The sequence below is a fragment of the Coturnix japonica genome, chromosome 11 (genome assembly GCF_054131305.1).
Source record: "Coturnix japonica strain WE chromosome 11, WE-NBRP24, whole genome shotgun sequence".
Lineage (NCBI taxonomy): Eukaryota > Metazoa > Chordata > Aves > Galliformes > Phasianidae > Coturnix > Coturnix japonica.
Genome location: NC_140673.1, coordinates 6,403,507 through 6,430,764, shown reverse-complemented (window position 1 = coordinate 6,430,764; position 27,258 = coordinate 6,403,507). Strand labels below are relative to the sequence as shown.

The 27,258-nt window shown below is 43.8% G+C and overlaps 3 protein-coding genes across 15 annotated transcripts; 2 read left to right on the top strand and 1 right to left on the bottom strand.

Moving 5' to 3' along the window:
• The first annotated feature begins 224 nt into the window (after positions 1–224).
• CACYBP (calcyclin binding protein) lies at positions 225–4,272 on the top strand. Its single transcript, XM_015869573.3, has 6 exons — positions 225–342; positions 629–821; positions 1,491–1,587; positions 2,043–2,142; positions 2,861–2,955; positions 3,958–4,272. Exons 1-6 carry the CDS (start codon positions 322–324, stop codon positions 4,115–4,117), a joined length of 666 nt encoding a protein of 221 aa, XP_015725059.2. The 5' UTR covers positions 225–321; the 3' UTR covers positions 4,118–4,272.
• A 1,151-nt stretch (positions 4,273–5,423) lies between these two features.
• Positions 5,424–6,919, bottom strand: MRPS14 (mitochondrial ribosomal protein S14). The gene is made up of 2 exons (XM_015869574.2): positions 6,701–6,919; positions 5,424–5,901 (listed from the first exon to the last, which is right to left on the bottom strand). The coding sequence occupies exons 1-2, from the start codon at positions 6,890–6,892 to the stop codon at positions 5,719–5,721; spliced, it is 375 nt and encodes a 124-aa protein (XP_015725060.1). The 5' UTR covers positions 6,893–6,919; the 3' UTR covers positions 5,424–5,718.
• On the top strand, positions 5,860–27,088 carry TNN (tenascin N). Of its 13 annotated transcripts, XM_085510946.1 has the most exons (19): positions 5,860–5,996; positions 7,688–7,790; positions 9,838–10,292; positions 10,695–11,072; positions 12,618–12,881; positions 13,448–13,633; positions 14,099–14,188; positions 15,248–15,511; positions 16,136–16,399; positions 17,088–17,351; positions 18,129–18,392; positions 20,975–21,105; positions 21,628–21,760; positions 22,521–22,672; positions 23,063–23,159; positions 23,841–24,008; positions 24,609–24,772; positions 25,254–25,430; positions 26,959–27,088. In XM_085510946.1, the coding sequence occupies exons 3-18, from the start codon at positions 9,881–9,883 to the stop codon at positions 25,398–25,400; spliced, it is 3,378 nt and encodes a 1,125-aa protein (XP_085367072.1). In that variant the 5' UTR covers positions 5,860–5,996; positions 7,688–7,790; positions 9,838–9,880; the 3' UTR covers positions 25,401–25,430; positions 26,959–27,088. The 13 variants fall into 13 exon arrangements, 9 of the variants coding, with proteins under 9 accessions (XP_085367072.1, XP_015725046.2, XP_085367069.1 ...); XM_015869560.3 differs by lacking the exon at positions 26,959–27,088 and having other exon boundaries at positions 25,254–25,726; XM_085510943.1 differs by lacking the exon at positions 26,959–27,088 and having other exon boundaries at positions 9,835–10,292; positions 25,254–25,726.
• The last annotated feature ends 170 nt before the right edge of the window (positions 27,089–27,258 follow it).

The following is a 27,258-nucleotide window of genomic DNA, read 5'->3' as shown; positions in this document are numbered from 1 at the left end:
AGGAACAGATAGACACCTCAGAGGAGGGATGGGAGAAAACCAAGCCCCCATATGGCACAGTGTCTGTGCTGAGGTCGTTATGGTGCCGTTTGCAATTGTAACTACCACAAAATGAGGTGAAAATACGACACTGGCAAACTCCTGCCAATCATGGTTTGTCCTTCCCCTTCCGCTGAGCGAGCTGGAAGTGGCGATGGAGGAGGAGGAGGCGGCGGACGTCACTTGTGGTGCGCGGGGGCGGGGCGGGAGGTCGGAAGGTTCCAGAGGGGCTGTGGAGCTGTTGGTGCTGTGTGGAGCTGCAGCTCAGCGCTGTGACACGATATGGCTGCTGCTAGAGAGGAGGTGAGCGGGGCCCGGCCCCAAGCCCGGCTTTGAATGGGGTCTGGAGGGAAGGACGCTGTGGGGAGTTGTGGGCCGGAGCGCTGCGTGAGGCCTCTGTGGGCTTATAGACGCGGGGAACCTCGTGTATAAAATACATACGGCTCAATGTTGTGTCCTGGTTGATCAGCGTGTGAAGGTGTTGGTAGCCTCAGTGCTTAGCGAGGATGATTGGGTAAATACGAAATAGCTGGTGAGGGTGGAAGGCAGTGAACCTGTGTGTGATTTACGTGTGTGATCTGTTAAACAGCTGCAGAAGGATTTGGAGGAGGTGAAAGAGCTGCTTGCGAAAGCCACGAGGAAGCGGCTTCGTGATGTTCTGATGATGGAAAAGCACAAACTAGAGCTAGAGATCAAGAATCAGCCTCTGCCAAAGCCTAAAGATGTGATAGAGGAAGAAAAGTCGTCGCTGGGAGGGTACACTGTGAAAATCAACAATTACGGTAGGTTTGCTTCTCAAAAAAGCTCAGACTGCCCCCTGAATAGTGTTAGTCACCTGCAGTCTCCACATGGTGCTATAAGGAGCTGTCTTAGATGTTCATTTTGCACTGGAGATGCCACTTACAAAGGTTCTGTGTGCATACAGTGCAGCCCCAACATGTGTTAGTTCTGTTGCTGTGAGTGCTGTCCCATTCTGGTAGAAGGTATTAATGGTTCCTGCTGTACTAGTGAGTATTTTTTCTATTGTATAGCATTCAACAAGAATGAAAGAGTGAGCTTTGGCTTCTCTGCTTGTCGTGTAGGTGAAAGGAGAAGGAATTGCTCAAGATACTTGTCTGGTGTGTTGGGAGAAAGTGGGCCAAGGAAACTGCAGCAAAACCAGACATCTCCAGCTCCTGCACTGCTGGAGTTCTGTCATTTTAATTGAGCTGATGCATGGCTTTTCTCCCAATTTAGAGGTGTAGGGATGTGTGAGGACCTTTGTTTACTCCCAGATGATTCCAGAGTGGCACGTACATTTCCTTTATCCCTCTGAAGGTTGTTTCAATAAGGTACAGGTTGTGATCATTACCAGGGAATTTTGTGGGAGTATTGGAATCGTGCAATCGTAGAACAGAATGCATTACGTTTATGGAGGAAAGCTAGATCTTAATCTCTTTATTCTCTTGCAGGTTGGGATCAGTCAGATAAGTTTATTAAGATTTATGTCTCTTTAAATGGAGTCCAGAAGCTTCCAGCTGAGAACGTGCAAGTGAATTTCACAGAGAGGTGAGTTCGTCTTGTTGCACTGTGCCATCAGGGAGAGCATGGATGAGGAACTGCTGAAATATTGTTTGAAAAGCAGGGCTGTGTAGTGCTGAGTAGTGCTCTGGATCAACTAGGTCTTCTCCTGTCCCCCTACTTAGTGCTAGCCCTGTTCTTAATGGTGATATAACTGTTGATTAAAGAAAATTGCCTTGGTTGTTGGTCAGTGCGATAGAAAGAACCCCAGAAACATCTTGATTTGTTATGAAATGTAGATAGTTTTGTTTTTTTTAACATGTCAGTATTAAATCCAACTTTAGATTTGAAAGCCCTGGGTAGGAGGAGACTCAAGACATACTCTCCCAAGTAATACACCTGCTAAGGGGCTCTAGGACAGTTTTCAATGACAGGGTGGAATAGTCTTGCACTGACTGGGAGTACTGATTTATGTTTGCTCTCTCCCCACCTTCTGGTTCCAGGTCGTTTGATCTGCTAGTGAAGAATCTGAATGGGAAGAACTACACCATGACCTTCAACAACCTCCTGAAGCCCATCTCTGTGGAAGGCAGCTCCAGAAAGGTCAGTGGAAACCCCACGTTATGGGTAGTACCATGGTCATTGCAACTGAAATACTGTTCTTACTTTGCTGCTCCTAACACCATTGAACCAAATGATGGTTCAGTTTGAAGTTGTCCTAAAACTAGAATGTGTATCACAAAGGGGGGGAAGAAAAGAACGGTGCTCCAATTCACAGTGAAAAAGAACAGTGGTCATGGCAGTGAGCTCAGCTGATGCTCTAGTAGAATTTTGTGTGCCATGGCACATAGCAGTTTGGAGGAATTTAGGTCAGGGTTGCAATTAAACAGGCTTTGCTTATAACTTCCAAACATACAATGAGATGAAGCAATGCCCTTAAACCAGTTTCTTGCCCTTGGAGAAATGAGTTAAGATCTTCCAAAACTTGGTAATGCCACTTACCAGACAGTCCTGTGTGCTTTTAGCATCCTAAAATGACTGAATGGTGCTGCTACAGCACTGTATGCTCTGCTATTCTACTGTAGTACTATACTAGTGTTCTGTCAGTCATGGCATTTAATCCCACCACAGTAACAATACTTGGTGCTATGAAGCTGAATACACGCTAGGACTTCTGTATATTACCTAAAAATCAATAGCAAAGAAATGTTTTGGGAATTGGTGGATATAGAAAGAGGTTAAAGTTCATGTTATTCATTGTGGTTGTGACTGGCATCCTTTATTAGGATTCTAAATTCATACCTTACTGTTCTCCATCCAGATAAAGACAGACACAGTTCTTGTGATGTGTAAGAAGAAGCGGGAGGAGAAATGGGACTGTCTCACTCAAGTGGAAAAAGAAAGCAAAGAGAAAGAGTAAGTGTCCATTTGCCCCTTTATCTCCTTCCTGAAATTGCTTTAGGACAGGCAAGAGAAGAGCTGTAATGCACTGACAGACAGATTAAGAGAACTGCTGTTCTGGGGCACAAGCCCCCAAGGTGTTTGTGAATCATTAGGCTGGGGTTTTTGTGGTACCAGTAGGACTGACAGTGGAGGAGATGCTCTTTGAGAGCTGATTGTCACTCTTCTACTTGTTTATTGCTTATTATGAATGTCACATCAATGGAAATAAGACAGATGAGACCTTCAGTGAGAGTAAAACAGGTTTTTTGCTTACCTAATCATTGGACAGCATTTTCAGACTAATTTAGATCAGTTTGCTTCAAATTCTTGGGACCAATACTACAGGTAACTGGAGCACTGGACGTGAAAAGGTGGTAAACTGCAGCTACAAACACATGGGGACAAAAGGCATTTCTATGTGTGTATAACGTAGTCATTTGATTAAATCTGTTTGTTGTGCAGAGAAGTACCATCTGTTGCCCAGCCTGACAGGGCTAACGCTGCCTTACTCAAAGGCTTGAGGATTATAGTAAGACAAATGAGTCGCTTCAGAAATACTCCTCCCAGTTTACCAGTGCTCTCAGGTTTTTGAGGCTGGTGTGTAGCCCCATACTTTGGGAACTTGCTCCCTCTGCTGATTTATTTTGATCTCAGTGTTTTTTGGGTAGCCTGCAGCTATAATACCTATGGGTTTTAGAGAAATGGGATATAGAGGCAGTTTAGCCAGAGATAGAATAGTATAAAGTCTAGTAACGTGGGTCCTGTCATACCTTCCTTTTAAGTGCAATTGCACTTAGTCTAAATGTACCTGAAGACGTGGTGCCAAAGGTATGATGAAGGGTTTCCATGGCATAAAGGCTTTGCCAAAACTAAATGCTCGCTGTTGCCAGCATGTTTCTAACAAATGCTGGAGCTCAGATTTTTGCAGAGAATTATTAACTAGGCCTGATGTTCTGGTATGTATCTGTCTTGCAGGAAAGCTGCCTATGACACCTCAGATCCCAGCGAAGGGCTTATGAACCTCTTAAAGAAGATGTATGCAGAAGGAGATGATGAAATGAAGCGCACCATCAACAAGGCCTGGGTTGAAAGCAGAGAAAAACAATCCAAAGGGGACATACCGATGGATATCTGAAAGTATTTGAAGGGCTGCCTTAATACAGATCTTCCATGTGAGAACTCGCTGTGCTGCAAAGATCATTGTTTACACAATCTTCTTCCAAGCAAAGACACTCATTTTTCCATTTCAGGTTGGAGAAAATATTTAAATAAAATAGCTTATAAAGCGTTTCCTTCAGTCAAGTGATTCAGCATCTCCTGATGAGTGGAGCGTAGGTAAATCCTTACCCTCCCTGAAAAAGCACCTCAGATAAGTGGAGGCTTTTGTGAAACTGAGAAGGGAATGTAGAAGAAAAAAGGAATCCTAAACGAGGATGGGTCAGGGTCTCTATGTTGCAAGTGACATCAGCACCCACCTGGTTACTGGGACTAATGTCACTGCAGGGTATGTATATAGTATGTTGTGACAAGAGGATGAATGCTGAGGAAGGTAGAACCACTATCTCAAGACAGGGCACTCGCTAGTTGAGCAGAAGTGGCATGAGATGTGGGATTAAAATGTAAATACTACCTGTTTAACTGCTCCTGGCTTTGAAACTGCTCTTTAACTTCTAAGTGTGAGCTCCTTGGGGGTGTCTTCAGGTGGCATCAGTCAGTAGTGAGCTGCTGATGCTGGTGAGCTGACCCTGGCTCTTGTATAAGGAAAAGAAAGAAGCTCCGTAACCTCCTATCAACTTTGAAAGGTTTTAAGGTAACAGAGTAAGTAGTATGTTAAGTTAAACACCAAAACTTCACCAAATCTTGGGTGATGGACTGTTGTTAACTTGCTGCCTGTGTGTCTTCCTTCCACCTGAGGATAGTACAGCTTTACTTGGCACTTATTGCAGCCACTGCCACCTACAAGTAGTGAGGGCAGAGTGGCCATTCCCCCTTTATTGCCCTGCTTTGAAGAAGAGTACATGGCAAACATGAACTTAGCAGCAGGCTTGTTGGGGTTACTGTTGTTTCTTTCATGCTTTCTCCCAGGGACAGGTTTACTTAATGTGACCTGCCAAAATAAGCAAGCCATTACCACCCTGTTATGGTCTGGACTAGGACTTCATTGCTAATTTGTTTTTAAAGCACTGGAACAAGCTCTGCACTATAGGTAGGAGAAGAACATTAACATGCTGTTTCCAATAGTTTCTCTACCTGTCGCTTGTTAGTATGTTTGTGTTAAGTTTGCATATCAAGATTATCTGAACTTGAAATTATGTTTTAAATTGATGCTCTTTCTTGTTTCTGGCAGGATACTACTTTGCCCTGTTGTGAAGTTTCATTTATGCTTTTACCTAAATTAACCATAGAGTGGCAAAAAAAAAAAAAAAAAAAAAAAGCTTAAATGAGCCTTTGCTATATGTCTTTATTTTAAATGTTCTCCACATCACAGACCTCAGCTCAGTTCTGCAACAGTGTGATTTATTGTTTTTCCCCCCCTCAAAATAAAACTGCCTCTTACAGACTGCCTTAGTGCGGTTATGCTGCTGCTTGTACCAATCACAATCCAGTCAATGAGTCGGTTTGGCTTCTCATCCTTCCTGCTCAGTTTGATGCTGGACTTACACACAGGACTCTGTTTGAATTGAACTTGTAAGCCTGTCTTGTGTTTCCTGCCTGGATGTATATCCATATGGTGATCTACCACATGGCTCTCTGTATCCCAGACATCTGAGCGTGGTCAGCAAAGTGGCGGAACACAATCCTGCTGAGCCTCCAACGCCGCTTCACCCCCCGAGGGCGGGATGTCAGGACGCACCTATTGTGGATCCTCACATGGCAGCTGTCCCGGGGCAAGGCAGCGATCTCTCTATCAGCCACCTCCTAAAACAGAAGATCACAGTTTAGAGTTTAACCACGTTCATCAGGATTTTGAGGGGGTCTGACCTCCGGGCCTCCAAATCCAGCTGTAAAAACAGGTATTGCCACAAGGTGCTATTACATCATGAGTATGGTTGGATATTTAATGGCAAACTTCTTACCTTCTGGATGCCTTAAAAGTGAATGTAAACTGATCTACATCAAGGCCTCAAATTGAACCTTCTGATGCACTGTACAGCCTCAAGCCAGTAGATATGGGGTGGGTTAGTCCCTTAGGAGAAGCTGTTTTCTTATCTGCCTTCACAGGTTATGCTTTGTTGTCAATAAAATGGGTATTATAGCATGTACTTCATAAGGAGCTACAGGCAGAGGAGAATGAAAGTGTCTCTGTTCCAATGAGAAGCTCCAAGTTCTGTCTATGTACCAGAGAGCAAAAAATCACAGAATCACAGCAAAAAAAAGCTGCAGAAAGCACCAAGGAGCAGCTTAAAGAACCCTGTGGTAGGAAGACACGGTTGGAAGTAATTGAGGTGGGGGGTATAAGCAGGATAATGGGGCTTTAATGTAAGAGCAGGGATAATAAGCTGCTCCAGGATTCTATGTTAAAATTAACAACGTATAATTCAACAAATGGCTTTGGCAGGATCGAGTAACAACCTTTAAGTTTATTTAGGCAGCTGTATAATATACAGACAATATATAATACAGGAAAGCAGCTCTCCCAAGCTATGTAAGTGACAACTCAGAGGACAAAGGGGGATTTAATGCAGTGTGGGTATGAGCTTAGCGCTGCGTGCTGTACCTGCAGCTCCTTGGGCAGGATGGAGTTCTTACGGATGGCGTTGATCCTCAGCCGCTCGTCCGCGTACTCGTAGGCCATCTTCCTTCTCTTCACGTCTCGCAGCATCCTCCAGTCCACGTAGTAGCTCCTCGTTTGGCTTGGGAGAACATGGCGAGCGGCCCTCAGGGCCCAGCACAACAAGGACGCCGCCATCTTGTCCCCCTACCCCGCCTGCGCAGCACCTCCCTGTGGGGCGGAGCTCGGTGCTGCCGCTCGGCTGGGTTTAAAGGGCGATCAGTTGTTTGGTGTATATCTATTAAAGGGTTATCAGTTGTTCTGTGTGTATTTATGTCTCCCTTTAGTGTCTGTGTGCTTCTTAGGTGGCCCAGATGAATTAGGTGTGAAGCTCAGAGTGGCTTGTGTGTCGGTGGGATTGGGAAGGATCTGCCAAAGAAAGATGGGGTGTATCAAGCTTTGAATCATAGGATCCCATTTGAATCCCTATTTAGGGTTGGAGCTGCTCACTATGTAGGGTCAGTGTTTGGGTTTGGAACAGAACAGAGCCCTTCTGTGAGTGGGATTGGGGAGAGTCTGTGAAGGAAACTGAGTTGTGGCCCGTTTCTGGTGGGGTTCCTATTTAAGTTCTGTGTCAAAGCTGGTTACTGTCTATGGTGTTAGAGTTTAGAAGTGTAGTTCAAGGCTTCCTTGAGAGTTCATAGTGTTTTGTCTTTTAAAGGTTTTGCATTTGGTGCTGACTATACAAAAATGATCACATCTTTTATTCTTGTAGAAGTGCTTGTGAATATTGGGTCTCTACAGCCATGCCAAGATGTTTTCTGCCACATGTACATGTCTGGAAAGGCTTTTTGGCTTTCCATTATGGGGTGGAGCATATAATGAACAGGACAGACTCTTTTCCTGCTGGTAGGATAGACTTGAGTAGGGGAAACACTCACAGACCTTATTGGTTTCTTCCATCTGATGCACGAGGACTTACATTCACTACAGGGGCTGGTGGAGTGGTCTGGGAAGAGAAGAGAGCTTTCAGCTTGCTCAGATCAGCTCTGCAAGTGGCAGATATATCAGAAGAGCATCTGAAAGTACTTGAATGGTAAGAGGAATCTTTTAAGGCGTTTTTGTTACTTTTGTTTGTATTAGTGATTGCTCAGTGTTTTCTCACAGAAAAGCTCTTTATGCGTCCTAATGCACCTTCTCAAGGCTCACTGGTGGAAGCCAATACAGTTCTATTTCCATAATAATGCCAATTCATTATTTATACCAGTTATAAAATGTGAGATTCTGTGGGTAAGTAAAATTGAGCAAATACAGATGTCTGAAGGTTCTTGAACCATACGTGCAACAAAACAGATTTGCTTCAAAAAAGACCAATTAACTTGAGCTGGAAAATAATGATTTAACAGAAGAATACTGCAAAAGAATCAGTGTAGCAGAGTATCTATTATTCTCTTTGTGCTCCTTGAGAACCCTCCCGTAGCTTTAGGATGGTTGAATGTGAGCACTTTTCTAACTCAGCAGTCAGGAAGCTGCCAATGTCTGTTTCCAGTGCTGTGGTACAAATTGGCAGAGTTTGTTCTAGCTCAGGACTGCAGTAATAGCACGATGTTCTGGCCTCTGGCACTTACCAAGCTCAGGTCTCAGTCCATGGCTTCATGTACTGTATCTCCTTTTTCTCTGGCTGTTTTCCTTCAGCTTTAATTTGTGTCGCTTTGGGTGTTGCTTTATGTAACTCTTGCTGTCTTACTTCTGTCTCTCTCTTCCTTCTCCAACCTAGATCTGTGCTGGACATACATTTCCTTTCTTCTATGATTACAAGCCCCTTTTCTGTCCTCTGTCCCATCTCCGTCTGCATCACCTGCTGGTACCCACAACCAGGTCTTTATCAGCTCTTGCCTCTATTATAGAAGCTTCCAGTCGTGCATCTTCCCCTGAACATCACAGTGCAATGATCTGCATCTTCAAGCCCCAGCCTGTGGGATGGAGAAAAGCTTACAGAGCTACGCTGCTGAAATCTTGCACTGTAGGATCTCTCCAGCTTTGGTTACCCTGTGCTTTACGCAGTGAATAACATGTGAGCAGGGATTCTTCCATCCCTTTTCTTAGGATAATATTTTCTAGCTTCTTAGACCTGACTGCCAGGCATTCTGCCCTAAATTATTCCTTTTCTTGGTCTGCTGTTATTGCTCATTATGTGTATGACATGATATTCTCCACAATGAGTCAGTTAAACCCGCTCTTTTTAACAGCAGGGGAAAAATCTCTCTATTACATGATGAAGAAGCCATAATAGCTGTCCTCCTCTTTCATTTTACTTGACAGAAATCCATATGTTTGAGGGTTTTTCCTCATGAATGATCTCCAGGCCGAGGAAAATCTGAGATCAATTTGTGGTTTTCAGGAAGCCCTACTTAGTAATGACATCATGTTGTAACCCAGAATGCTGTGGAGCATTTAGTGCTGAGAGAAGGGATTTTTGTCTGTGCTTTGTAGGGGCAAGGACTGGATCCTGGCTCCTCATTTCCACATTTGGAAATAAAGGAGGCAGGGAAGAAGCCCTTCCTCAGCAGCACAACATACCCTTTCTCCCCACTCCTCTTGCAGGAAATTAGATCTGCTAGGTAAGTGCTGAACAGAGGAGGGAGAAGATGAACAAAGCCAAGTACTGCTTGTGAATAAGAAGCAGAGATGATCATCTTCTTTAATTAGTATAAAAATAAAACAAACTCAGTACCCTTTGCTTGATCTCAGTGAAGATTTTCTCATGGACAGGCCATCGAGCTTCTAATTGAAAGCCTGCAAGCTGAGGTGCTGCTGATCACTTACTCTGACCAGAAGACGTTGGTCATTGTAATCTGCAGCACAGCTAGAAGACTGTCTTAGCTGCATGGGGTTGTGAAGGGTTATGGCATCATTAAAAGTTGTGTTGGTCTGCAAGACTGAATCTCGTTTAAGAAATACAAGTTTAAAGCTCCTAGTCAAGGGGGTCTAGAAGCACTCTTGATCTAATTCAGTGTGACTTTTTTGCAGGTGCTAACCAACCTTGTACTGAATCAAGGCAAAGTAGAATGCTTGTGGAAAATCACAAATACCAGCTTTATAATTACATTTCTTACATTTTCTTTCCTTCTTCTTGAAAGCAGCTTTGCTGTTTAGGGGTCAGTGCTTCCTCTGACAACCTACTGGATGGATTTCCAGAGCTGGTTTGCCTTCCCCGTTGGGATATTGCTATGCTGTGCTCTTCAGACATCGGCTGTTCAACTTCCTGCATCCAAAAACTGCACCAGCAGTGGTCAAAGAATATCCTTCAGCCACTCCTACAAGATTGACCTGCCTACAACCTCCCAGATCAAGGTGGAGGCGGATCCACTGCAGCACGAAGGCTACAGTGGGGTACAGCTAGATCCTAGTGAAGCTGAGGAAAATGAAGAGCAGGATATCGTCTTTAGGCACAACATCCATGTGCATGCACCCAAAGAGAGCTGTGAAACTCTGGCCCATGTTAAAGATCTCCTTGAGAGGATGGAGATGCTAGAGAAAGAAGTTGCAAAGCTGAGAGAAGCCTGCAGCCCTCAGAAGTGCTGTGGGGGAAGCCAGGGTATGTAACAATTGAAGTGTCTGTTTTTATCTTCTACATGTAGCCTGTTTTCTCCACAGTTATGGGGACTGGAATCTTTTTGTAAGGGTTATGAGAGTGAAAAGCTCAAGTCCTGCAGGCAGAGTGGTGGTTTTGTGATCAGAAGGTTGTCTGGTATATTAGTGAATTTTGCATTGTTGCTGACTCCAGACAAGTGCACTGGGAAAGACAAGAGGGAGCAGGACCCTCTTTGAACCAGGGGCATGTGGGCTGTGTGATCTTCAGCTCTTCTTCAGCCCATATATAGTTGTACTTTCCCTTAAATGACTGCAAACACACCTTCTCATTGACCTGTTCCTCAGTTTATTTCTTCTTTCTTTTCTCTGTGCATCATCACCCTTGCTGTGGTGCTGCGCTGGCCAGGTGTCACGCATTGCAGTGGTCATGGGACGTTCCTCTATGAGACCTGCAGCTGTAAGTGTGCAGAGGGCTGGGAGGGCACTGACTGCTCCCTCCCCACCTGCCCCAACCTCTGCAGTGGCCACGGGCACTGTGATGGTGGGAGGTGTATCTGCGATGAGCCTTATTTCAGTGAGGACTGCAGCCAGCAGCTCTGTCCTGAGAACTGCAGCGGCAATGGGATCTGTGACACAGCTAAAGGGGTCTGTGTGTGCTACGAAGAATTCATCGGAGAGGACTGCAGTGAGAAACGATGTCCCGGGGACTGCAGTGGCAATGGGTTCTGTGACACAGGAGAGTGCTACTGCCATGAGGGGTTCTTTGGCCTTGACTGCTCCCAAGGTAAGAAAAACTTGTGAGTTATTTCTCCCTCCTTACTTTCATTCTGCATTTCCCTTTTCCCTCTTGAGGAAGCACTGGGCTGATCATGTAGGCAAGACAGGCCTGGAATCACCGAAGTCCCCTCTGAGTTCCTGTTGGGATTGGACTTAGTGATGGCTGTGAGTGAGCCATGTCTTCAAGAACTGCCTGGAAAATGTTTCTGGATTGAGAAAATAGGAAAACACAGGTTAAGGCAGATCTAGCACAAAAATGTGGGTAGTGGCTGAAGGAGAGAGCAGAACAATGTACGGATCCTGTAATTAAAGATGGAACTTTAAATCTGTTTCTTGACATGTGAGATAATAAAAGATGGAATTATGGCTGCTGTAACATGTGCTACTTGCTGATAAGGTAGTTGGTTTGATAAAAACCTGTTAGATGAAAGATGCACAAAGCCATTAAGTAACCACCCTTTGATGGCAAAGGCTTTAGGAAACTCTTACAATACTCTGTTATGAGGCAGAAGGATTTGCCTAAGAACATGGACTGAGCTCACCCTGAAGTGTGCATCCACCAGTCTCTGCTTAATGCTGGATGGCTTGGTGTCTATTCTGAAAAACCTATAATCTCCCTATAACCACAAGCTGATACTCTAGGCCTTAACACTCAGCCTTTTACCCTGAAACCCTTGCTTTCTGTGCTTAGTCTAATCTTTCACAGACTGGGATTTGCAGCTCAGGCCAGTACCTTTACAGAGGTTGCAAGCAGGGAGCTGTTTCCCCATGCAGCCTCTCTAAGGGGCTGGCTGTGTCCAGCCTTGCGTCACCTTCCTTATACAGCACCTGCAGATGTTTTATAGGCTGTGAAAATAGCCTCTAATCTGAGTGTGCAAGTGAGCAAGCACTGTAGAGCTAATACATATTGCACTATCCATTTTGTTGTTGTTCCTAAGTAATAGGCTTTCACTCCCAGTTAATAAGTGTTTTAAGTCCAGAATCAAAATGCTTCTTGTGTCAGCACCTGTAGCCAAGTTGTCCTATTGCAGCAAAAATTGCCTTTTCTCCTTTTCTGTTCCATTGGATTAGATATTTTGTAACCTGGGATTTAAAGTGAGCACTGTTCTTTTTGTTTGCTTTTAATATATCTCAGATGATAACAAAACATTTTGTTGTATGTTGCCGTGGTACCCAGCAAGTCTGATAATCTAGAACTTGCTACCAAGCATGCAACAGTATAATTAGTGCACTGCAATTTCTTGCAAAGGAAGGTAGATGAGACATGGCATGACAAAACAGCAGGTACTGACTTGTGCTCTGTCTAGAGTTTTGGTGTACTGGCTGCTCAAAGATAGATAGAGAAGGACTGATGACCATGAGTAGAACCTAAGAAGGACTTGTGGCATGGCCCACAGCTGCCTGTCCTCCTAATTCACCTTTCATCCATCCTTCATTCACAGAGCAACAAGTTGCCTTCTGCCCACTGAAATAGAATCCTTGTGACTACGCTGAGTCCTGGACCGGATTGTAACAAATCATCCTCATTGAAGCGTGTTTGTTTTTCTTCTAGTGCTTGCTCCTCAGAACTTGCAGCTGCTGAATGTTACAGAGGATTCCATGGCTGTCAGCTGGGATCGTATGATTGATGTGGATAATTACCTCATCAGCTATTACCCAGCAGGGCATGAGACACTGGAGAAACAAGTCCATGTGCCCAAAGAGCAGCTGAGCTATGAGGTTATAGGCCTCCATCCTAGCACCACATACAATGTCACATTTCGTCACGTGAAGAAGGGGATAACCAGTGAGCCCGTGCATCTGGAAGCAAGTACAGGTAGGAATGGATATACCTTTCCTTCAGAGTTAAGATCCGTAGGTCTTTCATGTTAGATTTGAACAGAGTAAATGGTTTGGCTTTGCAAACTTGGAGCATCCTGTCTGAACGCTGGAGAGCAGTGCCTCCTTCTGATCCCTATCTCAGTCTTTTGCTATTGTTCTCTTCTGGAGAATCTGTTTCTAGATCTGTGTTTCTGGAGCTGAATGCATTGCAAATTTCCTGTGTCTCTTCTTTTCTGAATCTGACTGGCATTGACACATCTGAATATGGGAAAGTTGGGTTATTTTGACATTTTTTCTTAGTTCTAGTATAAGAGGTTGGGAACTGAGAGCCAGAGACCTCCTGAATCAGAGTGTTATCATGGATGAAACTATTCCTGTTGAAATGGTGGTTGTGCCATACTCACCTCTTAAGTTCGGTTGAGGAAAACCGTCTCAGGTTTTTCTTAGGTCTCAGAATAGTCATCTAAGGAAGGAGAAGGTCTGTTGAGCAACTTCCTATCTTATATTCACCTCTTGATGCTTGTGCTGCTTCTTCCTGGCACATCTTTCTGTCCTCCTCAGTCCTATCAGCACTCAATACCATCTGGGTGACAGAGGAGATGGAGTATTCCCTGGAAGTAGAGTGGGAAAACCCACCAACAGATGTGGATTTTTACAAGCTGAAATTCAGATCCCTGATGGACACAGATGAGAAGCAGGTTGTGGTGCCTAAAAGCAGCGACCCCAAGAGCAGACACATCATGACTGGTGAGTACTTATGATTATTGGGCAGGGAGAAGGGGTACAAGTGATCCATTTTGATCTTAGTTCTGACATGATTCTTTTCTCTTGTGCTCTCCTTCACCTTGAGAGCAGGATGAGATCTGCTGGGAATCCTCCCACAGGGAGAAATTTTCGGTACACTGTGCATAACAGCTTTCAAGACAGACAGCTTTAATTCTATCCTTGTTTAAAAAAAAAATAAAGTATATCTTCTATTTCAGTCCTGGAAGTACTAATGTTACAGAAAGCCTCACTTCCTGTAGTTAATATGGACCCTAATGACAAGACTAGACCAAGAATGCGTCCGAGGCATTCTCAAGATAAGAGGAAGTTTAGATAGATATCTACATTTGAAATGCTTGTCTTCTGTAAGTCTAGAACTGGGGAGACTAAACAAAATAGCTTTCTTTAAGCTTTCTTTAAATAGCTTTCTTTACCTTCTGATCACAGGCCTGAAACCTGGCATGGAGTATGAGGTTACTGTCATACCTGTGAAAGACGATACAGAGGGCAAACCATCCTCAGTGAGTGGCAGGACAGGTAGGTGGAAAGTTTCTTTTATGGTAATGGTTATACTACAGATTGATATTGATATCAACCTGATAATTGACAAGATGACCTCCCTGAATCCATGTACACATGATTTCCAATCTGGCTATGGCTGCTGCTGCTGACCGCATTGCAGCTGTTAGCTGCTGCTGATTTCTTTGATCCCTGAGCCTAGGAGCAGTAATGAAGAGAGTGAATTCTTTTTCCTGTATTCCCTGGCTCCAGCATCATTTTGCTGTTTATTAGACTATGAACTGAACAGTAGAGGATGCTGAATGTTTAAACGGGTCTGGAAAACCTGTTGGTTCATTAGTGTTTCAGGCTCTTCAAAAACACAGCAAAACTTTTTGAGCTATTCATTATATTACAAGACGGATCTTGAAGAAATTTCAGTTTCTCATTATACCTGTAAGATTCTGGAAACTTGTAAAAATCTGTTCTTTTACAGAAGGGTGAAGGTGCTGCATCCAAAGACTGAAACATGAGAAATCAGTTCTGATACACCCGAGTTTGTCTTGTAAATTACTCAATTAAAATAAAAGCTTCATAAAACCTACAGCCTCCCTCTGTACAGTTATACAATTGACAGGTAAACAGGTTAAATAGATGTTTTGTACAAAAGATTATCACGATAGAAAGATCATCTGTGACAAATGGAAAATACTCACTGATGTTGAAGGCTTGCAGTAAACTCCACAAAGGGTCTGCAGGGTGGGCAGAAAGGAAGGAGCAACAAATGGCTGACACTGGAGATAGGAAAAGGAAGGAGGCAGGTAATGCTGAAGTTATTGCTCAAGGAAGGTGAAACACATAGATTTCAAGACCTTTCTGCAGAGAGTAAAAAAAGGTTACATCCAAAAGGTAGAAAAATCCCAGTTTCTTCCCACACTGACCATACCAGTTCCTTGGGGATGCCTTTGTTTCTCACACTCATCCAGGTGACTGTGTTTTAGTTGTTTAGAGCAGAAGTGTGTACGTGAATGAGAGGTGTTGTAATAGTTTAATTTAGATGGAGTTTCCTAATCCTGCATTTAAAAATGCTGTTCTCAGGAATTGATAGCCCAACCAACGTGGTGACAGGTCGAGTAACGGAGGACACAGCCACTGTCTCGTGGAATAAAGTTCAGGCTCCCATAGACAGGTACATGGTGAGATACACCTCAGCTGATGGAGACACCAAGGAAACAGAGGTAGGCAGTGAAAGCAGCACCGTCACCTTGTGGAATCTGAAGCCAGGCATGGAATACACCATCCACATCTGGGCAGAGAAGGGACCCCACAGGAGCAAGAAAGCCAGCACCAGAGCTCTGACAGGTAAGTTGCAGTGGCAGCAAGAGAAGCCTGGGTCTGAATTTAGACTCCTTTATTGATTGACTAAAGCCTTAGAACCACGGTACATTAAAAATGTCTTAAAAATGCCATAAATCTCCAAGCTGTTCTTGTGACTTTGCCCATTACTAAATTGAGTTCATACAAGTGTTGTGCAGTCAGACTTGACAGTGTTTGTTAAAAAGGAAGAATGGTATTGGTATTCATGGCATAAGATAAGAATTGTGTGGAGAATCAAATCTCCTTAACAGGACAGTCACATGATAGGGATCCTCAGTTGTAAGGGCATCTGAGCAGCATCTGCAGCTCTTTTGGGGGACCCCTCAAAGCACTGCTTTGCTCAGTCTTTATAATGAAGCTGATGTGATCTCACGTGGCTGTGCAGGAGCAGATTCTATTGCCTACCTACAACTGTCTATGTGCATACAGGCTCTTTTTAGATCTTTGGGCATAGAATAATTTCCCAAAGCTCATCTGTTTTTCCAAATCTATGTTAGTCTAATAAAATATACTGCCTCTGCCTATAAAGCTTACATTGTCTTTATCTTTAGACCGTTGTGATTACCACAGTGCTATACTAAAACTTCTAATGAAGAGTTTTACTTACAGAGATTGACAGCCCAACTATGCTGTTGACTGACCAAGTGACAGAGAATGCAATCACTGTTTCCTGGAAGAAAGTCCAGGCTTTAATAGACAGATACAGAGTGAATTACACCTCAGCTGATGGGGATACAGAGGAGAGAGAAGTGGAGAAAGACAAGGATAGCACCACCTTGGCAGGACTGAAGCCAGGGATGGAGTATGTTATTCACATCTGGGCAGAAAAGGGAGAACAACAGAGTAAGAGGGCCAGCACTGAGGCTGTGACAGGTAAGAGGTCAGTAGGTTAAGAGTATAAGCTGCAGCCTGCTTTTGCCTTAACACTGAATAAGTCTATCATTTTTGTGACAAAGCTTAGGAGTTACAATCTTTGGGTTAATGCATCTCGCTGTGAAACCCATTCAACTTTATCACAGAGAGATCATAATTACCTGTATGTACTACAGATAGGCTGCATGCTGATTACTAGTAGCGTATTATTAGTCTCTAGCTATGAAAACGATGACATTCCATTCTAGCATCTCTCATTTATTTGTCTAGCCTTATTTAAATGTGTTGGTTTATCCTTTTTCAAGGGCTCAGGTTATTTTTGCAGATGGAGAACTTGAAGTGCAGAGAGTAACAGCATGCAGGATGTTTTTTCTTGCAGCAGGATAATTCATCTGAGTTCCTCAGTTGTTCTTACCATTTTGTTCTCTCTTCTGTGGTCCGTTCTGGTAAGGATTATATAGTGCTCTGTCCATTGTTGGCTTATAACATTGTAAAGATGAGTGTATCTGTTACAAGCAGTCGTAAGCATTTACAATACCCATGCTCTAAATCAGGGACTTGCTGAAGAGAATTGAGTAAAAGAGTACTTGGGTCTCTTAACAAAACCAGCCCCAGAGGAGGAGTCTTGTGGTGTCTCAGCACAGCCTGACTGTGACAACTTGACTTCTTGACTTCTTCCTCTCTGCAGAAATTGACAGCCCCACTCACCTGGTGACTGATCAAGTGACAGAGGACACTGTCACCATCTCCTGGGACAGGGTTCTGGCTCTTATAGATAAGTATGTGGTGAATTACACCTCTGCCCACGGTGATACTGAGGAGATCGAAGTGGGGAAGAACAACACTGCTACAACTCTGGTAGGACTGAAACCTGGCACTGAATATGTCGTCTACCTCTGGGCAGAAAAAGGAGTGAGGCAGAGCAAGAGGACCAGCACTGAGGCAGTGACAGGTATTCCAGAAGAATCCTTGTGTTTCTATACTATGTTGTGAAGGTGATATTTCTACCTGCCTGCTTCCTTCTGTTGCACTGTGTACTAGACATCAATTTATCTTGTGCTCACCTGTAATATGGAAACATTCATACTACGGGCACTTCAATCTTCAGGTAGAAATACTGCCTCCCCTCAGTTCAGGAGAAAAGACATTAATTACTTCTAAATTAACAGATCAGTTGCTAGTTGCTAGAAACTATCAGACCAGTGTGAGCTTCCTTATACTTTGCTAAAGCACTGTAGCCTTCGCTTACCAGCCATACGTGCTGGTTTTGGTCTCCAGTTATGCTGAGCTCTGCAGGCGTGGCTGAGTGCAGTTCCACAGCGTATAATATTTCTGTTGAATCCTACTTAAATTATGGGCCACTGATAAGAATTGCATTAGCCAATGAATCAAGGCTTGGAAGGAAGCACCCCCACTTTACTTATCTTCCATAAAGCAAAAGGGTAAAGAATTTTTTGAGCCCAGAATAAGTCTCTTAAGTATCAGTAATTCACTTCATATCATGAAGGCCTTTGCTTGCAGGATCTGGATGCTTAGTTAGGCTGAAAACTGACTGACTGGCAGCTTCCTAGAAATGAGGAAAAGATAGAGAAGGAAGAAGATAGAGAATAGAGAGAAGGCAGACACTGGGTACATCATCTATATCATGGATGAATGAAAGCTAAAGCTTTTAAGAGCAACGTGTGTGTTTTAGTTACTCATACTTGATACTTTACACTTTATTTCTTAGAATTGGATAGCCCAAAGAATCTGGTAACTGACCAAGTGACAGAAGACTCAGCCACAATCTCCTGGGATAGTGTCCGAGCTCCCATAGATAAGTACATTGTGAGCTACACCTCTGCTGACGGGGACACCAAGGAAATAGAAGTGGGGAAGGCCAAGAGCACTACAACTCTGCTGGGGCTGAAAGCAGGCATGAAGTACACCATCCATCTCTGGGCAGAGCTGGGGAGCATACAGAGCAAGAAGGCAAGCACTGATGCGCTCACAGGTAACTGTGGGGAGAAGAGAAGCAGAGTAGAACCCCACTCCTTTGTTAATTTACATTTCATGATCTCTCTTTGCATTACTGGGTAACAAAGATCTACTGTGGTAAATCCATTCTGGAGCTAAGTGCATGATTATAGCCTGACATAGCAGAAACTGCTATTAGAGGCTGCTGTAGAAGAGACAGATGTCAGAACACAGGAGCGGTGACAGCTGAGTACACAGCTTATTTCACTTATTAATCAAAAGCACGCAGTGCTTAGTATGCTGCTATCAAGTCTAACAATAACAGAAGTTTAACAGCCAAAGTTAAACCATCTTAGACTCAGAGGCAATTAAAAATAATGGCTTGACTCATGACCTTAGACTGGTCCTAAGAGACTACAAAACAGGCTTAAATCTATCTTGTTCAATCAGCTATAAGGACGATGGTGTTCTGGCAGTATTTCAGGGTCACTCCTTATCTGTTGGCCTTGCTAATGTGATTTTTCTTAGTTTCTGATTCAAGCTGGTGTGAGATAGAAAAATAAAGCCTGGATTCAGGGCAAGGAGCCAGACAGGTCCTCAGTGCTTGAAGAGGTCAAAGGCAGCACATGGAAATAAAGGGCAATCTCTTAAGGCCAAATGTCTTTAAATTGAAAATTTAAGGATCATTTAAGCAAATTGAAATATTTATATTTTATTTTTTTTTGAACTAGGATGAAAATGGATGCGCCTGGAAATTTCACATGAAGTAAAACTGATCAGAGAGGGAATGAATTTCACTTCAATAGGGGTGTTTTAGGAATATCTGTGCCCATTAAAAAAGCACTTTTTTTTTTCCTTTTTATTTTATTTTTCCTCCCCATCTTGGTGGTATTTAAAAAACCTGACACCTCTGGTAAAATAATCCAACCTTTAACTCTAGATGATGGCTGTTTATTCACTAACATTCCTAAAACACACTGTAGCAGGGGTCTATTCTGCAGTTATATCCTTCACCTGGGGAAGCTGAAGGAACAGTGCTGTAAAGTTCAAGTGCTGCCTAGAGGCTGAGCTTTGCAGCACTCACTTCTAGTGTTGGATTTGACACCTTTTAGCTCCCTCTTCTGTCCATCCAGTGGTACACATATAATGAGTATCTTTAAGAGCTGAGTCATTAATTTAAAGCAGTTGTGTGGTGGTCTCTTTTATGACTTTGGAGTTGATTAAAAATGAACAGATGCTTGACTCGGGAGACCAGTGAATGGTGGATTTAGTTTATAACGAATAGCTCAACTTTTAAGTGACACATTACATCAACTTAAGAGTTAATGTCTTTGTTGATTCAATTTATCTGGTATTTTGTTTTCTTTTGTTTTTATGTCTTTTTTTAAGCAGTAACCCCATACTCAAGGAATGTAGAGAAGCTGTACTGTTCCATTTTTCTTGTTTATCTAGTAAAGGCCAAAATATTGGCCTTGTTTTCCTCTGTGGCCTTTTCATAACTTGTAATATTTCACTGCTGCATTATAATTGTTGTTATGATTATTCTCATAATGCTCTCCATGATCTGAGAATTGTTATTGCTTGGCTTGTACAGAGAAGAACCGAATCAATAGGCAAGCTAATGCCATGCTTGTCACCACCCATGGAGATCTATGGAAGAACAGGAAGATGTTCTGAGTTATTCAGCTGTAGCTTGCTATAAACTCAGGCATACATCAGGGATGGAGCCCTCTTCCCTCAAGGCCAGTGCTGCCCCCAAAAGGCCTTCTGTCTAAAATTTGGGAGGCCGTACAGACCTACTGTTTAAGTTGCTGTCTCTAAGATGTTCCCAAAATACCAGAATATCAAGCATAGGATGAAAAATAGAGAGCCTGCTTCCATTGTTATTACTTCCAGCTGAGCTTGGCAATTTGGTTTTAACAGGGCTCCAGCGCTTCCCTCATGATATGGTTATCTTCTAAGACAGATGCTTTTTGACACTTGCTGTGAACTAACATTGCTTAAAAAGTAATTCTCAGACGGATGAGTCAGGAGCTTCCAGGCCCTGGGAGTCTCTGTACAGCTGAGCCAGTTGCAGGGCTCACAAAACCACAAACAAATTTGTAACAGGCTTCTGTTGTTTCTTGTAAACTTAACCAGGTGACTTCTGCAGTTTCCAGTTCACACGATCAGGCATTGGAAAGCTCAGCCCAAGTTTGTCACTATATGGTGGAAATAATACATGTATAATGTACAGTTGGAATAGTACAAACATAGTAAGAAATAAATAGCCAGAGGGTAACTAAGGAAAAGGACTCACCAGCTCTGAAGTCTTCAAGATAGGTGCTCACTGATGTCAAGACTCACCACAAGAACTCCAGAAAGAGATGGTACTTTATTGGTGGTCAGCCCTTAAATGGGTTCTAGGAGAGGTGGAGTCAAGCTCCATCCCTTCCAGGAGCACAGCTGAATTACCTCCACCTGTGCTCCCACAGCTGACTTGTCACTTGCCTCAGGTGATCAAGCAGAGGTTCAGGCTGTGATCAACTGGTTCTGTACACACAGGAATTGCTGCCTTTCTTTTATGCAAAGGGACTTGAATTTTCTTTCTTTTCTTTTTTTTTTTTTTTTTCCCAATAGAGATTGATCCTCCCAAGAATCTCCGTGTATCAGATGTGACTCACTCTACTGGTGTAGTTACTTGGGCTCCTCCTGAAGCACAGATTGATGGCTACACTCTGACTTACCAGGATCAAAATAACACCAGTAAGGTACAGTGAATTCCTCAGCCCTGCAGAGCTCACTGACATCACCCCTATGGTTATAGACTCTGATATTTGGATCTTGTGGGTATATGGGCCACAGGTAAATAATTTTGAGGTGGAATCTATGCTTTATTAGCTTGGGGAGGCAGAGCCTAAGTAAATGTGCTACTGTTATGAGTAGAAGCTGTGACTGTGACTCTGTGACAGTGGAATACCACTTTCCAGCAGATCTTCAGGATGCAGAGAACAAGTTTACTGCATCACTTTCCTTTTCTAACTTGTTACTACGTGAAAAAGCAGCACTAACCAGGGACACAGTGTCTTCAGTGTTCTAACAGCATTTATTGAGACCCTGCATCACACCTTCCTTCTGAGGAAACTGACTCTATGTCTTAAAGATATACAGTATGCCTATCTGAAATCTACAAGAAAAGCCTATGAATAGTTACTGAGTGTGAGGTATTGCGGTCCAGAAAAGCTAAATGATGTTCAGAGTTGGGTTGATGTTCAGTCTGTTTTATTTGGCAGGAAGTGCAGCTGGGTCCTAGAGAACAACAGTTTGTGCTGGAAGGACTGGAACAAGGAACAAAGTACACTGTGTTTGTGATGGCCTATAAGGGGGTTCACCAGAGCAGAAAGACAGTCGGTACCTTCTCAACAGGTAGGATTTGGTCTTGGGTGCAGTTGTTGTGTTTTATGCTTGAGGTCAGAGATGGAGTCCCTATTCTGGGAAACAATGTGATATACTGGGAAATTATGTGATCAGAAGCAAATTGTCCAGTGAGTTGAAAACTTCTCTTCTGGCTGGGTTCCGTTCTAAGCCATGCTGTTTGGAGGGCTGGAATCATAACAGGGTAGTTGTAAGAGAAAATTGCCACAGTGGTCACTGCTGCTGGCAAACCCTGCTGGCCAAGTGCAGGGCAAAGCCTCCTGGTGAGTTGCCAGTGGGCAGGAGAGAAGATAATGGGCTTGGGATTGTTCAGCACAGTCACAGAAATGATAGGCCAGCAGTTGTGTAAGTACTGTTGTGGTCCTGAGTAGCTGCCTAGGTTGTTTCCAGAGATCAGGAAATATATGCCTGGATGCCAGCAAGGCAAACGTTCTCATGCCTTGATGTGGATGCCTCTTATACTGAGCTGGTTCTCACAGAGGCTGCCAGCTGTGGGTAGGTTGTGAGATGCAGAGAAAATGCCTTTTTACTGGCATTCCCACCTTCACAAACCAGGGCTTCTCTTTCTGTCTCACTGTGACCCAAAGCAGCATCTCTTGCTGCCTCTGCTGACCTCATCCATGCTCCTGCTTCTGAGCAGGGGAAAGGCTGCTGACAGCTACCTGCTGATGCAGCTGGGGACTTTCTTTACTTCTCTTTCAATACTGTTGTCCATAAGAGATGCCTCCAGCTTTGTTCTCTCTTCTCCCAGTTAGCTTCCTCTACCCATACCCTGCAGACTGCGCCCAGATGCAGCAGAATGGAAACACTTCCAGTGGCACGTACACCATTTATCTCAATGGCGATGGCAGCAGGCCCATGCAGGTGTACTGTGACATGACCACCGATGGAGGCGGGTGGATAGTGAGTGGTTCTTTGCTACTGTTTAATTTTTGCTTTTAATGAGCATAATCATGTGAACTGGGCTTAGCTGATATTCCTTTCTGTCTACTCTGCTGTATTTCAGCTCCTCCCATGATGGAGGAGCATGTTTTAGGAGGGGAGTGGATGCTGTTGTGCCCTTTCAGACTGACAGTAGGAATGCTGTGGGAGGCTGGATGGCTTGGAAACAAGGGGATGCTGAACTTTCATTGCTTGGTCATGAATGTGACTTAGGGCCTATATTATTGGTTTTGTCCCAAACACTTCACCTTTCTGCCTGTACTTGGATCAGGATGAGGATTTCTCACGCCCACCCTCCTTGAGTCTCATATACCTGCCATGAGCTCTCACTCAGCCATCCTTGCCTTGCAGGTGTTTCAGAGGCGGAGCACTGGTGAACTGGATTTCTACAAACGCTGGAAGAATTATGTGGAAGGCTTTGGAGATCCCACTGGGGAATTTTGGCTCGGTACAGTACAAGGGTGGTGTGACTGCTGAAGAGATGAAGATTAGCTTTGGAGAGGCATCTAAATGCTGAAATAGTGAGATCCTGCTGAGTCTACAGTTCTGACCTGTCAGTTTTTATGCTTCTCCTAGAAGTGCCATTTAAGCTATGAGGATCTCTAAAGGCCAGCTAAGTCTTTCCATCAGCATCTTTGGTTTTTATGACAGTCCCAGAAAAAGACAAACTCTGGAGAGATTTCTTTGAGGCATGCGGGCTCCTATGCAAGGAGGAATAAAGAAATTACATTAATGAAAATGTACAGTCCAGGCTATCACACAAAATGTAGCATGCCTAGTTGTTTTTTTTGTTAGATAACTGCTTGCATCAGAGAATCCAGCCCTAAATTAGCCAAGGTCTTTGGGGCAAGAGTCTTTGAATGTTCTTGGAAAAATGATGTTGCACAGTCTGTCCTGTGCTGCTTTAAACTGTTTGGGTTTGGTTGTTGTTTTTTTTCCTGACATTGCTATCTCTTGCCAGAGAATGGGATAAGACAGAATAAACTTGGCACAATGTCATAACTGCATCAAGCAGGATGGGAAGCAGGCAGGAAATAGCTGATTGAACCAAAATGGCCACAGGGTGAGATTCCAGGATTGCGAAGGTGAACAGGCCTTTCCCTTTTAACAGTAGTTTTCTTCCTTCTAGGTCTTGACCAGCTGCACAATCTCACAAGCAGCAGCCCTATCCAATATGAGCTGCGGGTGGATCTACGGACAGCCAACGAGTCTGCCTATGCTGTCTATGACTTCTTCCAGGTCGCCTCGAGCAAAGAAAGATACAGGTTGTCCGTGGGGAATTACAGAGGCAATGCTGGTGAGGAGTGCCTGAGACTTGTTTTGTCTGCTCCGCACAGGGGAGCAAGTGGTGGGATTTGGGTATTTGTTTTGACAGTAGCATGGGAGCTCATTAGTTCGGGTTAGATTGCATGTCCCTTTTTTTGAAGAGAGAACTGTGTATTTCCCAGGAGTACTGGGGAGATGCACCCCCCAAGGCTTGTCTTCTGCTGAGGACAGAATTAAGCTGTTCTTCAACTGGGAAGAGAGCTGCTCTGTGACCCAGTGAATCACCAGCTGAGCAGGCAGGCTCTAAGTGTGTTCATGAGATTAACAGTGTTTATGGGGGAGCAATTTCTGGGGCTCCCCATCTGAGAAGTGCAAAGAAAGTGGATTTTGTTCAGAAGGAGGCTTTGCTAAGCTGTAGTAGTAGACTGAGATCTTCAGGCCCAGAGGATCCAGTCCTTATACGTGCCCTCTACTAACAGCCAGTAAGAAATTATTTTCTAAATCTATTGTGTGCTGTTACTTCTTTCCTGACAGGCCTGCTGTGTTCTGCCTTATGAAGGCTGCATAAAATGCTCAGGCTGAGCCACTGCACACCCTTGCTCCTATCTATGTCTGTAATCATTTCTCTTAGGAGATGCAATGACTTACCACAATGGCTGGAAGTTCACAACGTGGGACAGAGACAACGATGTGGCTCTCAGCAACTGTGCTCTGACACACCATGGTGCGTGGTGGTACAAGAATTGCCACTTGGCCAACCTCAATGGGAAATACGGGGAGAGTAAGCACAGCGAGGTGAGTGGCAGAGCTTTGCGTGACTGTCAATTGCCCATGCAATCTGATGCTCATTTCATTTTAAAGGAAAATCACCCACAAGAAAGCTCCTGGATTCTCCTAGGATCCAAAGGGCTTAAGCTCACAATCTGTTTCTTGTGGTGAACAGAGACACCTAAGATGGAGCTGTTTTAATTTCAGAGAGGAATAGAAGGGAAAAAAAGGCAAATGTTTTCAGTGTGTGCCTTGGTGTACATCTCATTATATGGCCTGAATTTGTGCTGGAGCATAACTCAGTCCTGTTGAGCTCCAGATTGGATGGATAGAGATTTAGTTTCATATTAGGAGCATCAGCATACTGACTGTAGTTACGGTAAAAACCTGGTGGAAAACAGTGTCTCTCTTTGTGGGAGGATTGAATGGCATTAGAAGGGGGCAGTAGCAGACTCCAAACACCTTGTCTAGGTGTTTTACTAAAAGAAATCATATGGTCTTTTTGCAGGGGGTGAACTGGGAGCCATGGAAGGGCCATGAGTTCTCCATCCCTTTTACTGAGATGAAGATTCGTCCTCAGTCGTCTAGTAATGAGTCAGTCCTTGCAAGGAAGAAGAGATTTCTACCAGGAAAAATGAGGAAGATCAGGTTTTAAATTGCCCTCTGTGCAGGACAGCACACAAAGGTTATAATTTGGTATTTCTTAACAAAATTAGCTTTGGATGACTTTCTCCAATACTTTGGAGGCAACTGCTGACCAACTTGGACCCAGAGGTCTCTGAATCTGCAGCTCAGCTAGTTCCAGCCTTTGGAATACACTGGATGGGTGCTGTGTCAGAGACTGGGAGGGGACTTGTGGGCAGCATGTCACTTGTAGCTTTCCTGGTTAAACATGACAAGGACCTGCTTGATCCAATGTATGCAACGTTTATGAATTGTTCATAAAACAAGCTTTAACACATTATTGTTTCTCAAAACCCAGTTTGCTGATTCCTCTGATTTCTGTCCTTCTCTAATGCCATCTAGTTCAGATTTCAAATGATTCATTGTGATCTCACTGAGAAATGAAATCTTCCTGATTTACATTAGAGAGCTGTTCTGAGACTGTCTCCTCCCACATCGCTTGATCAGTGGTCTCCTCTTTTCCTCTCCCCTCCTCATTTGGGGTGCAGCATTTCTTATTCTTTCTCCAGTCAAAGCACTGAGATTTGGGAAATGTTGTCAAGCTGCTGACAACAAGCCTCATTAACACAGGCAAAGTCTGTAGTCTGGGTTCCTCAATTTCCAATATAACATCTTTCCAGGATGATATCCTGGTCTATATTTAACTTGTCTCTTCTCATCTCCCAGCCAAAGAAAAGCCTGTGGAGACATGCAGTAAAGGGAACGTTCACACTCCCAGGTGATGCCCCAAAGAAGGTAAATGTAAGGGCTATACTCCTCCAAGCTTGTCTCACAATCACAAACCTCTGTATAATCCTTGCTCGATACAGACTGCAAAGAAAATTCTCCATGTGAACATCCCATCTGCCATCCTCTGCTTTGTAGATGGATAGCAATGTTGGAAAGTTAATGTTTGTCATCCAGCCCTAAAATTAGCATCAGAGAACTAAGCTGATCTGCACACTCTTCCTTAGGCTTTTCTTTCAGGGTGTCTGGACCACCAGCTACAGGCAGGGGAGAAGTAGGAGCTCACCAAATGATGCTTAATTAAAGGCTTGCTCATTTGAGCAGATTGGAACGTGATTGTTCTATGCTTTAATGGCCTTTTCTATCCCAGTATTAAGCTGACTAATACATTTTAAAGAGCCCCCAGATTCTGAAGAAGCAATAAAATTGCAGATAAAGGAGGTCTTAAAATATTTCTGCCTTCCTTGCTTTGGGTGTCAGAATTATTATTCTTTCTCAATTTGAACTAAGCTTTGTTTACAGAGGTGGAGCAATACTCAATACACTTCTGAAATGGAATGAGCTTGTTTCTCTGCAGTACAGGCCTGTCTCCTTCATTAGGAAGGGCAGTCAGAGACCACTGCTAATGTGGGAAGCCAGTGTTTCCAGACAGCCACAGGATGGCATCCTCTCTTCATGCTGCTTCAGGAGAACCAGTCCTGTATGCAGCTGGCTTCCACGGAAAGATGATTTGAGGGCTAATCAGGCTGCATCACAGACTTAAAGGCTGGGGCTGCTCTGATAAGCAGTTTCTTTGCCTGCAGGAGCTGGCTGATCTGGTTTAAAGACTCGAGCTGCTTGGAGTTGTCCCATTAAGAGGGCTGGACTCTGCAAAATGCTGCTGATGGGGAAAAGTAGCTGCTTCCTGAAGGCATCAGACTCTCAAGGGTGTAAGTCACCATTCACTGGGCTATGGGAAGAGGAGAAAATGGGAGTGTCTTACTGTACTGGGCACTTGGTTGGAAAGTAGCCATCGTACTTCAAGCTTTGTTGGCTGAGGAAATAGAGGAATGGTCACTGAGGATCCAGTTCTCCCCTCCTAATGGGACTTCAGAGATGACATG

Excerpts from the sequence above, each read along its gene's own strand:
- CACYBP (XM_015869573.3), top strand. The coding sequence starts at position 322 with ATGGCTGCTGCTAGAGAGGAG. Across the intron at positions 822-1,490 it reads TGTGAAAATCAACAATTACG|GTTGGGATCAGTCAGATAAG; the intron begins GTAGGTTTGCTT and ends ATTCTCTTGCAG. Across the intron at positions 2,143-2,860 it reads TGGAAGGCAGCTCCAGAAAG|ATAAAGACAGACACAGTTCT; the intron begins GTCAGTGGAAAC and ends TTCTCCATCCAG.
- MRPS14 (XM_015869574.2), bottom strand. The coding sequence starts at position 6,892 with ATGGCGGCGTCCTTGTTGTGCTGGGCCCTGAGGGCCGCTCGCCATGTT. Across the intron at positions 5,902-6,700 it reads TCCTGCCCAAGGAGCTGCAG|GAGGTGGCTGATAGAGAGAT; the intron begins GTACAGCACGCA and ends CTTCTGTTTTAG.
- TNN (XM_085510946.1), top strand. The coding sequence starts at position 9,881 with ATGGATTTCCAGAGCTGGTTTGCCTTCCCCGTTGGGATATTGCTATGC. Across the intron at positions 17,352-18,128 it reads CAGCACTGAGGCAGTGACAG|AATTGGATAGCCCAAAGAAT; the intron begins GTATTCCAGAAG and ends TTTATTTCTTAG. Across the intron at positions 21,761-22,520 it reads AGTCGGTACCTTCTCAACAG|TTAGCTTCCTCTACCCATAC; the intron begins GTAGGATTTGGT and ends CTCTTCTCCCAG.